Source organism: Taurulus bubalis, assembly GCF_910589615.1.
Source record: "Taurulus bubalis genome assembly, chromosome: 10".
Taxonomy (NCBI): domain Eukaryota; kingdom Metazoa; phylum Chordata; class Actinopteri; order Perciformes; family Cottidae; genus Taurulus; species Taurulus bubalis.
In genome coordinates this window covers 20,697,609-20,714,717 of record NC_136598.1, presented here as the reverse complement: position 1 = coordinate 20,714,717, position 17,109 = coordinate 20,697,609, and the positions used below count along the sequence as shown (strand labels likewise).

General features: G+C 42.5%; 1 protein-coding gene across 1 annotated transcript in view; it reads left to right on the top strand.

Annotated features, from left to right (window-relative positions):
* Positions 1-12,413, top strand: part of gramd1bb (GRAM domain containing 1Bb) — a gene marked incomplete at its 5' end in the record, with an annotated part of 66,778 nt that extends 54,365 nt beyond the window's left edge. The window contains 16 exons of the mRNA XM_079224615.1: positions 4,749-4,833; positions 5,438-5,541; positions 5,658-5,753; positions 6,195-6,275; positions 6,381-6,496; positions 7,074-7,239; positions 7,782-7,971; positions 8,136-8,279; positions 8,398-8,516; positions 8,615-8,757; positions 9,172-9,275; positions 9,517-9,814; positions 10,058-10,069; positions 10,230-10,337; positions 10,762-10,882; positions 12,084-12,413. Of these exons, the coding sequence (XP_079080741.1) occupies positions 4,749-4,833; positions 5,438-5,541; positions 5,658-5,753; positions 6,195-6,275; positions 6,381-6,496; positions 7,074-7,239; positions 7,782-7,971; positions 8,136-8,279; positions 8,398-8,516; positions 8,615-8,757; positions 9,172-9,275; positions 9,517-9,814; positions 10,058-10,069; positions 10,230-10,337; positions 10,762-10,882; positions 12,084-12,173 (1,977 nt within the window). The 3' untranslated portion in view covers positions 12,174-12,413. The remainder of the gene's footprint in view (positions 1-4,748; positions 4,834-5,437; positions 5,542-5,657; positions 5,754-6,194; positions 6,276-6,380; positions 6,497-7,073; positions 7,240-7,781; positions 7,972-8,135; positions 8,280-8,397; positions 8,517-8,614; positions 8,758-9,171; positions 9,276-9,516; positions 9,815-10,057; positions 10,070-10,229; positions 10,338-10,761; positions 10,883-12,083) is intronic.
* Positions 12,414-17,109: the final 4,696 nt, after the last annotated feature.

Genomic DNA, 17,109 nt, shown 5'->3' with positions numbered 1-17,109 from the left:
TGAGATGAAAAGAGGCTTGGTCCAAAAAGTCCAGACACCTTTCTTAAAAGCTTCTCTAATCCACCAGCTATTGTGAGCCACTCACATTTCCTCTACTGACCCTGCTACCTAGAAGGCAGCGTCACAAGTAACAAGCTGGTATTGATGTTGCTCTGACTAACAGATGCAAATGTCATGTTAACAGTTGACAGACAGCTGGCGACAAGCACGGTGTACATCAAGTGTACAAGGTACCAGGACCATCTGCTCTTGTCATCAAATACAATGCAAGGCTGCAGATCCCCTTCTTGTAAAGCCCCAACTGATATCGCCTACCATTAAGTCACAAAAAAAAATGTTTTATTATCAACAAATCCCATGAAAAGACCAAATCCTGCAACATGTTTATCCTGCTAATAAGCATTGTGTCTGAAGCCAGAACCTGATATAGTGTATTCCTCCATTGTATAGATCTCCAATGTTATCCAACAAACTACAGCACCATACTGTTGCCCTGTGGGACGTTACCCTCATTACCATGAACATGGATACTGCAGTTTATCTTGACTCAATCCTCCTTCCTGCTCCCGGAAATGCTCACGAGTGCAGGCTGTGTATTAATCCGCAGCTGAAAATAGTCCCCAGCAAATACACTGTTTACATTTTTTTGAGGAGCATTTGCTCAAAACTACAGAGCTCAGATGTTTTAGAAAATTACTTAGCCTTAACGCAAATGAATGTGTTGACCAAGGCATCATTGCTTTTGGTCTTTGAATGGGAGTTCTTGACAGTAAGAAAAATATAGAGCAACACTAGTCTTATCCTTTTAAAACATGAAAACTTGAAAAACTTGAAAAAATAGATTTGCTGTGTGAAGTTTGCGCTGTGAATGAGAGTGTAATTTACCATCACAATGTCGACACGCTGGTGAATTGAATTCACCTTTAAAAACAAAAGGTTAATCCCAGTAGGGCTGTGTTCCTGACATCTTGTACACTCATCCTTACTCACACAATAAATACTGCAGCTTAATCAAGCGAGTGAGACATGTCCAATTGGTACCTATAAATCAGTTGGCTGTGACTGTACGTGTGAGTGTTGTACCCATCATGCACCTGCATGTCGGGCGGCACGTGCATGTGTGTATGTGTGCACCTCTACATGGCGATGATGACCTCCCATGGCACTGAAACCACAGTGATTAAAAGCCCATCCGTCCTGAAGTGAGATCTGAGCCTGTTAGAGATGCGCACAGTGGCCATCTTTCCTCCACAGCCCTCTGATGCGCGCCTGTTCATTCGCTTTGCATCTACGCGAGTTTGTCGCAATGCTTCCGTGCCAACCGTACCACACAAGTTAGCAGGATTAGAGATTAGAACTTTAGCTCACTACAGTGAGAGAATTTAGTTTATCACACGCCCACATACCTTGCCTTTCAATTGAAGAACCAGCACATTCAAAGGATGGGAGTGTTATTAACAGGATGGACGGAAACACCTCGGCCCCCATCTCCCTGAAAACACTAAAATCCCACCCTGCTTTACAGTACCAGTCTCTTCCATCTCCTCTTGTTTGTACACCGTTAATAGTTAACCAAATCCATAAACACTGCGTATCTGCAGTCCCACCTCATCCCAAGTCTCATAATGTCACCTAATCACCGGTGGCGTCATTGGTCACAATGGCCTCTTTCTTTGCTTGATTTATTGGAGAAAATGAACGGAGTGAGCAGGAAATAAATTACTTCTATCAGCACGGACGGCACAAGTAATGAGCCCTCGTTTGGCTGAAATTTCATCCACATGATGGAAAGGACTTTATTATTTTTAAGAGCTGCGCTTGAAAGACCAGCACTGTTTTCCAAGAGGCCCACTGCTGAAGATTATTTCCCCATTTATTTTTCCTGCATCTCCTCGGTGTCTGGTTAAAGTGAGGCCTGGGAAATAACGGCAGAAGAAAGGTGGAAGGTTTGGCTGAATTCCAGCGCCCGTATGTGGGCTACACATCCAGCAGGAGTCAATGAAATGCAAGCCGGAGTATAAAATATATATATTTTTGTATTATTGCTGCTGGGACCTCTATCACAATGCCCCCGCGTCTTGACCCTTGAAATATGTTTAGTTAAGAATAGTGTAAGGACATGCACACCAATTGTTTTTTTTAAGCGCTGCTAAAATAAGAACTGCGAGCTCTGCATCTTTGGTGCCCGCTAAGAGTAACAGAGGGGGATCAAGTATCACAAGTACATGAATGACCCCAATACCAAGAAGGGGAGAAAGGAGGGGAGACGCCTCATACCTTCAATACCTCCAATACCTCCAATACCTTGAAAACGGCACTAGTCTGTCCTTTTGCACCGTTTTAGTTTGGATTCCTGCAGCTACTCTAAAATGAAATGTACGATCACATGAGACGGATAAACAAAGAAATATGTTGTTGGCCGGGCCGCTTCACCCTGCGATGTAAGCCCTGGACCGCAAACCAGTGCAGACACTGTCAAGATTGATGGTGTTGTTTTGCAGACGGAGGTAACTGGAGGTTATGCTCACATCTGTTCTCTGTAACCTAATCACTCGGACGGACAGCAAGACGGACTCGATGCATACTTCTGCAACTGGAAGCATCCATTTCTCTCTTTTTATTCAGTCCTGTTCTTTCCTTTCAGCTTCTTTCTTCCCAGCTACATCTTTACTCTGTGGAGAGGAGGGTGAATACAAACAAAGTCACTTCATTCTTTTCCTGTCGTAAACTGTGTAATTACAAGGCACTCGGACCTGGAAAGAACCCTTCAAACACAAACACACACACACTCGGCTCACACACTTACCAGGAGGAGTAAGCAGGAAAAAAGGAAAAAGCTACTAGCATGATAATAAAAGACTTGTTGGCCGGGGTTACTAGAGGGCAACGGCCGTAACTCCTCTCCCTGTGTGTGTGAAAGGAAGAGAGAGAGAGAGAGAGAGAGAGAGACGAGGATCATGTGGCTGGAGTGTGCCGTGTCCACCGCTGAACGCTGAAAGGGAGCAGCACCCATAACAGGGGGCGGATACTGCAGCTTGCGAACGCCTGGAATCTCGAGCTCTGTCCGCTCTTATTTTCCAAACCCACTGTAAGTGACAAGTCCTCCGACGTCAGAAGAGCCCACTGGGCCCCCAGTTTTTGGAAAATAAGCTGCCATCCAGGCGCCAAACCGGATCTGGGGCGGCGAATATGGAATTGGATGAGGATTGCACCATGTCAGACTGGGAGGCCGTGCTGGAGCTGGATGAGGCGTTGGCGGGGTGGCTCCTGCAGGGTCCAGCTAGAGGGGAGTGGAGTTGGGATTGGGGCTGGGCTGCCTCCGACCTTCAGAACCCCGAGTGGGACACTGAGGAGATCCCTGCTGTAAGTTGACCTCCACTTGCAAGCTGAAAACCACAAGGAGATCAGTGAAGAAAATGATGTGGAAAAGTTGTCAAATGTTGTCATGTGGACAGACTTATTGAGCTCTTTTTGGTAAAGCAAAGTCACAAGAGAGGGGGCGCTTAGGAGGCTTTGAGGCACTTTTTTATTGTATTCTACTGTAAACATTCTCTGGTACTTCCCTACTACTAAAGAAAACAACTGGTTTGGTTATGAGTCATAGATTTTAGAATTCTCCCAGAGCTCACCGAGGCCTGTTGTTTGGAGTCAATGACCTCAAGTGTGAACAGAGAAGGTGTGTTTTGGCTTGTTTTTGGTCACGGATGACGGTTTTAAACAACTTAAACATGATGATGGGTGCAGTTAAGGCAGTTCAGTTCCAATCAATGATTAAGGCTCTTTTTTTTCTTCTTTTTTTTTTATGTCACGTTTTCAGAGCAGTTTTTCAGTGTTTCCCATCACATTTTGTCTCAAAGGCAAATAGAAGTAGAAACCGATACTCCCAAACAGTATTTCAGTATTTCAAATGCTTTGTTTTACAAGGGAGGCTCATGTCTGGATTTTTTATTTGAACAAGCTGTTATTTCTCAAAGAGAGAGAAGAGAGCTTTTCTTTTGTCTTGGCATACATCTTGTTACCGTATTGGCAGCTATTGTTTCCTTCTTTCCTGTTGAAGGAAAGCTTCTGGCACAGACAGAGACAGAGAGCCCTCAGTTTTGGCACACATTTGGAGATTTTATCCATCACAGGCTCTCTCTGAAAATAATCAAGTCGGCTGAAGCCAAGCAAAGAAACGTGGGATCGTGTTGAATAAGGACGTCTTTTTCCCGGTGCTGAAAACCTTTTTGTTTTTGACCAGGTTATTCGAACCACTATGCACAGTTTTCTTTGAGGTTTCATCAGTCGTCCTACCCCTGTTGTCTGGAGACAAAAGCCTCATTGTCAGACACGATAATGCAAATCTGAGAATGCGACTCATATTGCGAACGCTCATAGTCGTGGCAGCATGTGTATTGAATGATCTGCAGCGGGCTGACGTTGTGGGATTGCGCTTTGTTCTCGAGTATCAGCAAGACGCCCATTCAGGCCGCATACCTCTGCTTGCCATTCACTACACATCCATTTCCAAGAGCCTGTCAAAGCCACCCACAGAGTGAAAACCACGGTATGAAGAGCGTAAACCAGGCATCAGACCTGTGGGTGGTTTTACGAGGTTATCTCACATGCTCACGGAAACGACTAACTCGGGGGGGGGGCTGCGTCTGCGCGACGGAGATGACTCTTCAAGTCCGAGAGCATGGAGCGTGTTGTGAGTTTTAGAAGCATGCAGTGCGATGTGGCCTGTCTGACTCTGCCTGTCACTGCAGGTGCTGAGCCCGACATACAAGCAGCGCAATGAGGACTTTAGGAAACTCTTCAAGCAGCTCCCCGACACAGAGAGACTCATTGTGGGTAAGTTGGCATATAGGATGCAGATAAGTTATCAGTCTTTCGAAAAATGATGAATGCTTCAAAAACAGAGAGGAGACGCAAACAACAACTTGGACATTCCAAGTGTTGAACGTGATATTATTTAAATAGATCACTGACAATGTTAAAAAATATCATCCTCTTCTTTTTTTAGAGGAACGTCTATTCTGGTAATGAACGTTTCCAGCAGTCTCAGCTGCTCTGCCATGAACAATAATAATATCACAAGAGTAGCGGAGTTCTTGCATGATTTTACCCAACTCTAATGAATACAATGATTGTCTAAAATTCCTTGAATAATACAGCTTTTGGGTAAAACCGAGCTATTTTTTTTAATCATTTGAGCTTTGTGGTTTGGTCGTGATGTTTGCACAGCTAATAAACAAGATATACACACAAAGGGAAACGCTGCAGTGAGGTTTCTTTGCGACAGCGAAGAGAGCGCCTTCAAAAATAACTGTTTATTTAATGGAGCACGTTCTAATATTTGATCTATTATTTAGCAATTTTCTGTCTGAGTGATGTAGTTCCTATGTGGTGTAATTATGCATCACATTAACGAGTGTGGTATCACTTTATGCTCCAGACTACTCCTGTGCTCTTCAACGGGACATCCTCCTGCAGGGACGACTCTACCTCTCCGAGAACTGGATCTGTTTCTATAGCAACATCTTCCGCTGGGAAACGCTGGTACGCTCAGGACCTCTGTGCATTCCCATGCTTCTTACTTTGGCAGTATTGGGTCACACTTGGTGCTATGATGTGTGTGTATGTCTAATTGTGTGAATTTGTGTATGTGTGTGTAGCTGACTGTGCGGCTAAAGGACATCTGCTCAATGACAAAAGAGAAGACTGCCCGCCTCATCCCCAATGCCATCCAGGTCTGCACAGACACTGAGAAGGTAAACAATACAGAACGACTAATTCAATTCAATTCAATTTAGTTTATTTTGTATAGCCCAAAATCACAAATCTTTACAATCGGTAAACATACTACATCCCTGTCCCAGGACCTCACATCAGATCAGGAAAAACTCCCCCAAAAAACAGAAAAAAAACCTTTCACAGGGCATAAAGGAAGAAACCTCTCTAAATACAGGCGCTTGTATGAGAAAGTAAACACGCTACACCTGAGACGAAGCAGTAAATGTGTTTTAAGTGCAATCATCTTTGCCTAAAGTGACAGTAGGGAAGCCTTGAGGGACAAAGTGTGTCTGTTCACAGCGGTTACTGGAGAAAGGTTGGCAAGATATTAATGCCCAACATCACTGCCATGAATAGAAGTTTTTTTTGCACTCAAGAGTTCACCAGACTCGTACATAATTACAACATATTTTTCTCAGCACTTTTTCAGCTCCTTTGGAGCCAGGGACCGGACCTACATGATGATGTTCAGACTGTGGCAGAATGCGCTGCTGGACAAGGTCAGTCTGTTCATATCAGTCTGAAAGTTAATGTTCACAATGTTTCTCCAAATCATTTTTCGAGTCGTCTCATCTCTCACTTTGATTGCTCGTTGCCTCTCGCAGCCGCTGTGCCCCAAAGAACTGTGGCACTTTGTTCATCAGTGCTATGGCAACGAGCTCGGCCTGACTAGCGACGACGAGGACTATGTTCCCCCTGATGATGACTTCAACACCATGGGGTGAGTCTATTGATGCTGCATCGTCAGTTACTGTGGTTACTACACGATAAGCACATTTCAGTCAATGACCTAATTGCCCAAATTACAAATGAGTTAGAGAGCCCAATATGAGCCTTAAGAAGCAACGCTCACATGCTCACTCTCTCCAGCTCAACACATGTAACACCCTTCTCAGCTCATTCATACCTCAATTGTTAGCATTTGATTTAACTTTAAAGACGCAACAGATGCAACACATCAAACACTGCATTCTTCTGGAGGCTTTAAAGATCCTTCCCTGCTCTGTCTGTTCCGTGATTTCAGTTTTCCCTTCATGTCTGAAGTGGATTCACAAGGTGAAATCAATACAGAGCCGTGGTCTGACTCTGTTTGGTCTCCGCAGAGCACTCACAGCGTAGATAACAGGCTACATAGCTGAGAGAGGTGTAGATCATTTGTACTTGTTCCTCACACATGTAGACTAGTTAAAACAAATATGTAATCTGAACACAGATTCGTATGCACACACGTACACACAGGTTTTACAAGAACCTCATTCACAGCGTAACTCAATGAGCTGTTCTCTGGCCACCTTCAGGTTCAGTGAAGAGATTCCCATTGAAGAGAACGAGATCAACAATGACAACTTGTCGAAGAGCAGCGCTGAGGCCAAGCCCGAGGGGAGCCCTCCTCCACTGCATAAGAAGATCGTTCCAAACAGCACCATGCCCAGCCCAGGCAACCACGCCTGCCAACCCATCACAGTAAGTTACACACACACACACACACACACACACACACACACACACACACACACACACACACACACACATACAGCTGGTAAAATAAGTATTGAACGCGTCACCATTTTTCTCAGTAATTATATTTCTAAAGGTGCTATTGATATGCAATTTTCACCAGATGTCGGTAACAAACCAAGTAATTCATGCATACAAAGAAAACCAAACAAATTCAGAAAATCTGAAATTATTAGTTACGTCTAATAAAATAGAATGAAACAGTAAAAAAAATTTGAACACGCTGACTGAAATGTATTTAATACTTGGAACAAAAGCCTTTGTTGGTTCAAGACGCCTCCTGTATAAGAAAATAGTCTCATGCATTGATCAGGTCTTCCAATCTTGAAGCTTACGCATTCAATGCTTATTTTACCCGCTGTATATTATACATTAATACATGTTGAATCAACTGCAACACCTATATGGGTCAAAGGAACTACAGGACATTTCCTTGACAGGGAAACAGTATTGATGTGATTGATTGCACATGTTTTTCTTTTCTCCAGTTTGACCTCCCGGAAGAGTATGCAGACTGCCTACCGGACGGCGAGCTGCTTGCGTTGCCCCTTTTGTTGGAGGAGAGGAACATTGACACCAGCGGGCCTGGTGGTCCTGTCCCCTCGCCGTCTCTGGACTTCAACGACAACGAAGACATCCCGACTGAGCTCAGTGACTCGTCCGAAACGCACGACGAGGGTAAGAACAGAATGAACCGCTCCCGTTTGACATGAATGCATAACCTAGTGGAACCCCTTTTACTCATTTCACAGTAAAATGTTGATGATGAGAGTCACAAGATTTGACAACAAACCTGTAGAGACACCTCTGAATTGATTCTCTGTCTTATCTTCGACACTTAGGTGAAGTGCAGGCTTTTCATGAGGATCTGAATGGCAGGCAGCACATCAATGAAATCTACAAGTTCAGTGTGGACAAGCTCTACGGGATCCTCTTCTCAGAGTCGCAGTTCATGAATGACTTCATGGAACAGAGGCGATTCTCAGGTCAGTACTGTCTGATGCTTCTACGCCTTACCCCTGAGCTCTCCGGAGTAAAAGCAGACCCGCGAATGTGGTCGCTGCGGGCACGGCTAATTAGCTCTCTCATCGCGTTGCTGTTTAGATGTGGTGTACCACCCGTGGAAGAAAGAGGAGGCTGGGAACCAGACGAGAGAGATCATGTACACCATCTCGCTGTCCAACCCCCTGGCCCCCAAAACAGCCACAGTCATAGAGACACAGGTACAGTCAGCTCTTGCGTCGCCGGAACGTTTTTGTTTTTGTTTAAGGCAGCTTTCAGAATAACAATAAATAAAACCATGTTTCCTTTCTTTGATCAGACTCTGTACAAAGCCAGCCAGGAAAGTGAGTGTTACATCATCGATGCTGAGGTCATCACGCATGACGTGCCCTACCACGATTACTTCTACACCCTCAACCGCTACATGCTCACCAGGGTGGCCAAGAACAAGTGTCGGTTACGGTGAGTGAGGCCCTCGCAGGCAAGGCAAGTTTATTTGTATAGCGCATTGCAACAACAAGGCGATTCAAAGTGCTTCACATAAAACCATTAAAGGATCAAAACATAATGCAGAAGAAAACAAGATTTAAAAAATAATTAAGAACATTAATTTTAAAACATTAAAAAACAGTCAAAAAGCAAAAAATAGAATTAAAGTGGCAGTACAGTTTAAGAAATAAAATGCAGTAGTTAGAAATTGATATCCTTGAATCTGATATCCTTGAATCTGGTCTGAAAAGCCACATACCTAGCAAAAGAGACGTTAACAAGAACTTTACTTTTGATTTTATTTAATCTAATATTCATATTTCCAGTTCCATGTGTTATTGTAAGATTCTATCCATGTGTATAAATGCGTTTCTGTCTGCCTCTCAGGGTATCGACGGAGCTGCGCTACAGGAAGCAACCATGGGGGCTGGTGAAAGGCTTCATAGAGAAAAACTTCTGGAGCGGACTCGAAGAGAACTTTCGCCATCTCGGTAAACATCTCGGTGTCATTTGTTTGTCTGTTCTGACAGTTGTAATATTTCGTTGTATGTTCTGTAGGAATTTCAATCACACATTTAAAGTATTTAGTGCTCCTATTAAAGAGAGAGAGAAGATGGGAATGAAGATAATAAGCTAAACAGATACTTCACAATGATGTAGTATGTACATTTTTTGTCAAGCAATCTCAAAGTGAATCTATAAATGTGTAACAGCTGTCTTCTTCCCTCTCAGAGTTGGAGCTGGCCAAGCTGGAGGAGTTACTGACCGAGTCCCACCAGCTGTCCCCGAAGGCCAAGGTGGTGAAGAACTCGGTGAGGCGGAAGAAGAGGCCACTCCCCCACTTGCGCAGCCAGCTTCTGGACGAGGCGCTCAGCCCCGTGACCACGCCGACAGATGAGGAAGTGATTCAGAGGATCAAACAAGTGGCAGGCTCCACGCAAACCAGACACCAGAGTCCAGAACACCATCACCTGCCGGGAGGCCTTGCTCTCTACAGCGTCTCCAAATTGCTGCTCATCATCAGCTTTGTGTACGCAACTCATCACAAAACACAGTCCCCGGGATGCTTGCTCGACACATGCTCATCTCACATATTTTAAATCAGAGAATTCTCCCTGAGTCACGTTTCATGATTTTGTCTTTTTTTTTCTCCAGTAAGCTGTGTGGACGTTTTTGTCTGATTTACAGTTCAACTTTTGTTTTCTTATAAATATCTCATTGTTGGTGTCTTGAGTATAACCTCTCTCTCCTCTCCTCTCATTGCCATCCATAGGATCTGTCTAAGGTACATAATGGGATTAGCCAGCATAGCTAGATGAATATGCTGAAAAGTATTCCCAACATAGACTGTCATTGCCATGTACAGATGAGCTACTAAAAGGCAACATGAATGGATCACAATGCAAAATGGAGGACTGATCAGTTTTCCATCTTGCCTCCTTCAGCCTGGTCCTGCTGGTGTTCCTCAACATGATGCTCTTCTACAAGCTGTGGATGCTGGAGTACTCCGCACAGTCCTTAACAACCTGGCAAGGTCTGCGGCTTCACGAAAGGTACACACACACACAAACAAGTGTACACACAGCATCCATCTTTATGACAGAACTAATTTACTAAAGAGAAATGATCTCTGGCATTTTAGAATACTAGGAAAACGTTATCAATCACGTCAGAGATGAGACTGAATGGAGTTCTGTTTGGCTGTTTGCCCAAAAGGCAGTCACAACTATACACATACAGTTATAGGCATACAAAACACACACACACACACACACATGCGCGCGCTAAATTACATCCACATGGCTGTTGACGTGTGTGACAGGAAAACATGGAGCTTCTAAAATTACCCCTGAGTAGCTCCGGGCCTACTGAAACAATTTACCAAATTGTTTGTTGGCAGTCCCTCCGAATGGAAGTCATGCTCGAGTGGCCCTGATGTTGCTAATGTGTGTGTGTGTGTGCATGTGTGTTTCCCAGTAAACTGCCTCAGACGCAGATGGAGTGGGCCCAGCTCCTGGAGGCGCAGCAGCGTTTCCATGACGCCGAGCTGCAGAAGTGGAGGGAGATCATCAAGTCGTCAGTTGTGCTGCTAGACCAGGTACTCGGGACACAAAGACACACTTTGAGAACCATGTCAGGGCTGTGGTGTATCTCCCAGAGAGTGTGCCTGCTGCTTTTGAGTTGGCTAATGGGTGACACTGCATATGTAACTAGGAACAGAACATACAGTGACACACCCGCCACACTATAAACGTACAACAGCTTATTTGAGCACCAGAGCTAGCAAGCCTTTTTGCCAAGTGCAGTATTTCATGATGTCTACTCTGCAATATGACCAATTTGACTCTGTAAAAGGCATTACCTCCACCACTGAGAGAGGGCGCCTGTGAGCCAGTAAACCTGAACTACTTGACATATGACACATACAAAGCCTGTTACACATAGTAACAGCAGAGGTTGAAGTGAGAATCACACCTTGTCTGCCAAGTGCGGGAGGTTGTGGGTATATTTATCTATTGGACCAATGCCACTACTAGATTGCTGATTATGTTTTCCCACCATTAAAGCCTGTTGTGGTTGAAATATCTCACTGTGATACAACATTGTCTACATTCTTCTGGTTATCCTCAAGAATCATAAAAAAAAAAAAAAATAGCACCACGAATGAGAGTGATTTTTGCAACCCCTTGAAGTTGTTTCTTGAGGATGCCAGAGTTTTCAAATATCAGAGCGTTCTCATCAAGAGATAATTATAATATGATATATATATATATATATATATATATTTATATATATATATATACATATATATATATATATATATATATATATATATATATATTTATATATATATTTATATATATATATATATATATATATATATATATATATATATATATATATATATATATATATATATATTTATATATATATTTATATATATATATATATATATATATATATATATATATATATTTATTTATTTATTTATTTATCAGGTAACGTCTGATAGGAGCCTGGAAAGCAAGAGTGGATTTTGATTCTATATCTGAGACAAATCCCAGGAATCTTTTGCTTACATGCTGACCTGATGCCACGTTTTCAAAAGCCATTAAGCTATTGAATAACCTTCCTATCTTGCATCCACAAACAAATGACCACCACTTCCAATAGTTGCCCAATGGTAACTAAGTATGCAGCACAATGGGAAAATGATTATGAATTTAATTATTTTAAAGGAATAGAGGAAATTGTCACTGTCGTTGATAAACAAGCTAACTCGTATTACTCTTCTTCAGATGAAAGACTCGTTATTGAACCTCCAGCGAGGCATTGGTATAAGGGACTACAGCTCCGAGGCTGAGGAGAAGAGAAGTCGCTATCACTGACACGCCACCAACAAGGCCATGAGGGCATGCTGTGCAATATACTGTAGGACCTGTTTTGTTTGTGAACCGGTATGAGGGCAGCAGCAAGACAGAAAGAGAGGACGGAGCGGGGAGGCGAGACCGACAGTGAGCCGGTCTAACAGACACAAAGAGAGCAGCGCTTGTCAGAGCGCACAGAGGTTGAAGCCCCCGGGAGGAGAGAAATCACGGACAGAAAGTGCCCCTTTCACACACAGGACTGAGGTGTCCCCAACATCACTGAGGCATCATGGGAAGGTGCTCCTTCTCTACACCTGTGGGATGAACCGTTTTCTTCTTCTCTCTTATTTCCAAGTGCATCCTACTGTAAGCCATGTTGACCACAGAGTCGCGGAGAGAAGGAAGGAAAGCTACTGCATGCATTTAGACAACCTAGCTCCCCTCAGTCAGTGTTAATGTGGTCCAGTTCCAGTCTTATGTGTGTCAAAAAAAACAAAAGAAGAACAGAAGACGAGGAGAGGTTGAGTCGAAGAAAGGGGGGTCCTTTCGAGTCTTAATGGCTGTCTACACTCTCTGTGACTGTTCCAAACCAATCGTCCCTCTCGAGGTCCGCGCTGCAGCGTCCCTTTAGCTAACCTCCATGTGATCAAAGTACACAATCGTTCCACCACCAAGGAGGAAACAACGCGGTGCGGCTGGGAGCTCAGCCGCACCGATAAGTCTCCATTGCCTTGTTTGAACCTGGCCTGTTCGGTCTCCGTCAGGGCTGGTTCCCTGTCGGGCTGTTGTGTTGACATATTTATAAGTAGAATCTAAAGACAGATGAGACCTAAGCCAGTATTTTTAACCTTATACACAATTATCTTAATCAGTTGCCCCGGCCACATTGCTGGCTACCTCACATTGCATTATTCCTCATCCTTCTAATGGAGTAGAATGTATCTGGGCAAAAAGGCCTGACTTTGATCACAACCTATTCATTTTTGAAAAAGGGGGTGCTGCAGCCAGACCAAAAGGGAGATCTGTGTTCTTACATGTTTTATTACTAAACTGTGACTATATCTCTTTAAAAATGTTTCAAATTAGAAATAATTCTATGAATATATTTGAAATATATAAGAATATTTCATTATTTAATATATATATATTTCAAAATATATAAACATTACCTATATTTATTGTTAATTTATGTAAATAAAGAAATTATCAGAGCTCCAGACCAGTTAAAGAATTTCTAACAAAAAAGTGTTTTCTTCAAAAAAAATGCATGCCAGATATGTCTGTGACATGTCCAGTGTGCAAGTATGATTTTGCATTTGCGCGATTATATTTGCGCGCGTGTGAGTGAGTGAGTGAAAGAGAGAGTGTGTGTGAGTGCATGCATGCGTGCGTGTGTGCACAAGTGTGTGCTGTAAAGTGTGACATTTTTACCATTCCACACTTGTATGTTTCTTATGTTTTTCTTTTCTGGCTCCTGCAGCCAGACTGCCTTTTTTTTAATGCTAATGGTTTTGGATGCTGCCTTGCATTAGCCCCACCAGGGTACCGTTTACAACTGAAGAGTTTTGTTCCAAAATGACATATCCAACATTTGAAAACAAAGTTACACCTACTTTTACAAAAATGATGGATTGCTTAGACAATTCATGTCAGTGTTTGACACATAGTAAGTAGCTTAAATCTACGGTTTACAAAAGGAAGAAGACAGAATTGATCACCCTAAATTTGAAGATGAACTTGATTATTTTTTTCTTGTAAATGGATATATAACATTTTGGAGATGAACCCTTCATTTGCCCTCTATGAGCAACTCTTTGTTCCCGTCACCACATTAGTGGCTTGACAACTCCTTGCCTGAACGTAATAGTTTTCAAGTTTTCAAATTCACTTTCTTGCCAAAGGTTTGGTGAAGGTTGATACCACTCTCATGTCTGGGCGCTAAACGTGGAGATGCAGCTAGAAGCCTGTTAGCTTAGCTGAGCAAGCAGTTTCCGTCTGTTTCCAGTATGTAAGCTAACCATCTCCTGGCTCTACTGTCTAACCGCCAGTTAGCATAGCTAACCCGCTGAGTTAGGGTACAGACTAGCCAGGCTAGCTGTTTCCCCTTTTTCCCATTGTTTATGCTACGCTAAGCATCTCCTGGCTCTACTGTCTAACCGCCAGTTAGCATAGCTAACCCGCTGAGTTAGGGTACAGACTAGCCAGGCTAGCTGTTTCCCCTTTTTCCCGTTGTTTATGCTAAGCTAACCATCTCCTGGCTCTACTGTCTAACCGCCAGTTAGCTTGGCTAACTGCTGAGTTAGGGTACAGACTAGCCAGGCTAGGTGTTTCCCCTTTTTTTCCATTGTTTATGCTAAGCTAACCGTCTCCTGTCTTTAGTTGTATAAGCAGCGTGCACATGTTCGAGCGGTATCATTCTTCTCATTTAACTCTCGGCAAAAAAAGCTAATAAGCGTTTTTTCCCAAACTATAAGACTCATCCTATAAAAGCACCTACTTCATCCCACATTATACTCCCCCTTCTTCTATTTCAAGTGTCTGTCTTGGAAGCATGAAAATGAACTTTACGCAACTCAATTGAACCAAAAAGAAAGAAGTGGAACTAATGATCGTGTTGTTTTAACTGGGTTTGGTGCGGCAAAGAGCATCTCCTAAGAGTTGGTCAACAGAGACCACTGATAGACTTTAGTGGTGAAAACACTTCCAAATAAGAAAAATGTCCTTGTGTTAAACAAAAGACAAAAAAGAGAGAGAGAGAAAGTGAAGCACTTTAAGGCCTTTTCAGGTAAAGAATGACAGAAATAAATGGCAGCCATTTAGTAGGGAGGTGATAACAGGGCTGAAGAAACTTTCTGTGGTGTTTTTTTTTGTTGTTAATTTGACAATCACACTGGGATTTGAGAACTTCCAAACTCATTAGAAAGTCTGGCTTGATTTTATCCCTGCCGGTTTGTCATTGCTCACAAGTTACTTCTGCCCAACTAGAATAGTTGTGCGTACTTCAATTCAGCACGCGAATCTCTTTCAATGTCACATCCCAAAGCCCGATCTAAGGCTGACACACTTTGTTGTCTCTTTCAGCGCATGGCAAAATGAGTGATCTATATGAGGGAATTGTATCTTTACTGTGTGCCTGCATGGCGTGTTACTGACTGACTTAATGAGAGCAGCAGAAAAGCTTCAGCACTGGACCCCTGCCGTGTGTGTGTGAATATTATATTTGAAGAAGGCACCGAGTATTGATAACTCTTGGGAACCTTAAGACCTGAATGTGAGTGGAAATGTTTTCTGTTTTATAGAAATCACTTTCACAACCCTGATGACACTGAAAGATTATATTGAAGCTATGCTTCATGTATGTGAAGGTACAGAAAACAAAAATATATATATGAAAGTGTGATTGAAATGCTTTAAAGTGTTTGTTTTTCAAAGTGTATTACGAAATGGATTTCTTTTTCTTTTTTTTTTCAGATGCTTGAATTACATTTCTTTGGTTTTAAAAATGGCAAACATTCTCATACTGTATTGATCGAGACATGGTAAATACTTGATGAAGTTGGTTGTGCTCCCCAATTCTGGTTTTATTGACTTAATTTCAATCTTGGGATGCTGCAATTTTTATTCCCCTGTCAAGGCTGAGTGAAATCGCTGATATGGGTCGACACATTTTAATATTGAACTGCCGTAAAACGCACATCCTCCTCAGTCCAAATTAAATCTTCACTCGAGCCTCCGAGGAACCGTCGCAGCAGAGAGGAATTTCATTTTCTTCATTCGTCACAATTATGCAAAATAGATATATTGTTCACCTTCATGGTTCCCTTGAAAGCTCTGTGTTTCTTAATGGATGCAACAAATTTGACTTTAATTAATCTGAGCTACAACCTCTCACAGGCAACACCTGTCTTCACAGCTATCTGTGTTACACGAATGATTGTATGATTGCTATTGCTGCACAGCTGTGGAACCAAGGTGACCTGAGAGTTCTGGATGCCACCGTGTTTCGTCACTGACAACTAGTGAACTGTGCGCTTCGTTGACTGTATTAATTAGCTTCGGCCTCGCTTGGCACACAGGCGGCGAGACATTGGTGCCACCCATACGACACGGGGCTATAGCCGACGGTATTGGTTAACACTCCACCGTAGGAATCACACGCCAACCTGCTGAAAATGACCACTGATCAAACTCCTAGCAAATGCTCCTCTTCAAGTGTGTCTTGAAAAAAATATGTACTGGTGTAGTTCTGTTCAAAAAGAATTCTACTGTATGTTTTTTTGTTTTTTGTTTTTTTAGAAAATGTTCTGATCTCTAGAGAGACTTTTAGTGAAATTTCTACATGAGATGAATATACTGTAAGTATATGTTGTGTATATCTGCAGTGTGCACACACCCACACACACAAACACACACACACACACACACACACTGACAAAAGAATACAACCTGCGCTGCGCGTATGGTTTTGACTTGCTGATGACTTTGCCTCATAGAGACTGAAGATAAAAGTGGCTTTCTGGTTCATGTGAAGTAGAGATTGGGAGTATGAATAAAAAATATATATATAATATACAAATGGTGTTGCAATTTTTGGAAACGTTTTTTATTTTATTTTTGACAAACTCATTACATAATTTATTTTTCCGAGTAACATATTTCAAGTTGTTATCTTTAACGAGTCAGTATGTTTTACCTCAGGAGACGTGCCAATGTAGTACAGAGGAAGATTGCATGAGGCACCGAGATGAAATATTTATCTCTTATACTGCACTTTAAAATACATAAAATAAAATAAAAAGACTTTGAAATATTGATGTAAGCGTTTTTATTTTGGGTGCCGCTCCTATACTCTTAACTATTCCCTTACATTCACAGCCGTTCCTGTGTGTTGTGTTTCTATGGCCCCCCTGTTGTCTCACTTTAATTACTGTTGCATTAATCCCCATTTAATTATCAC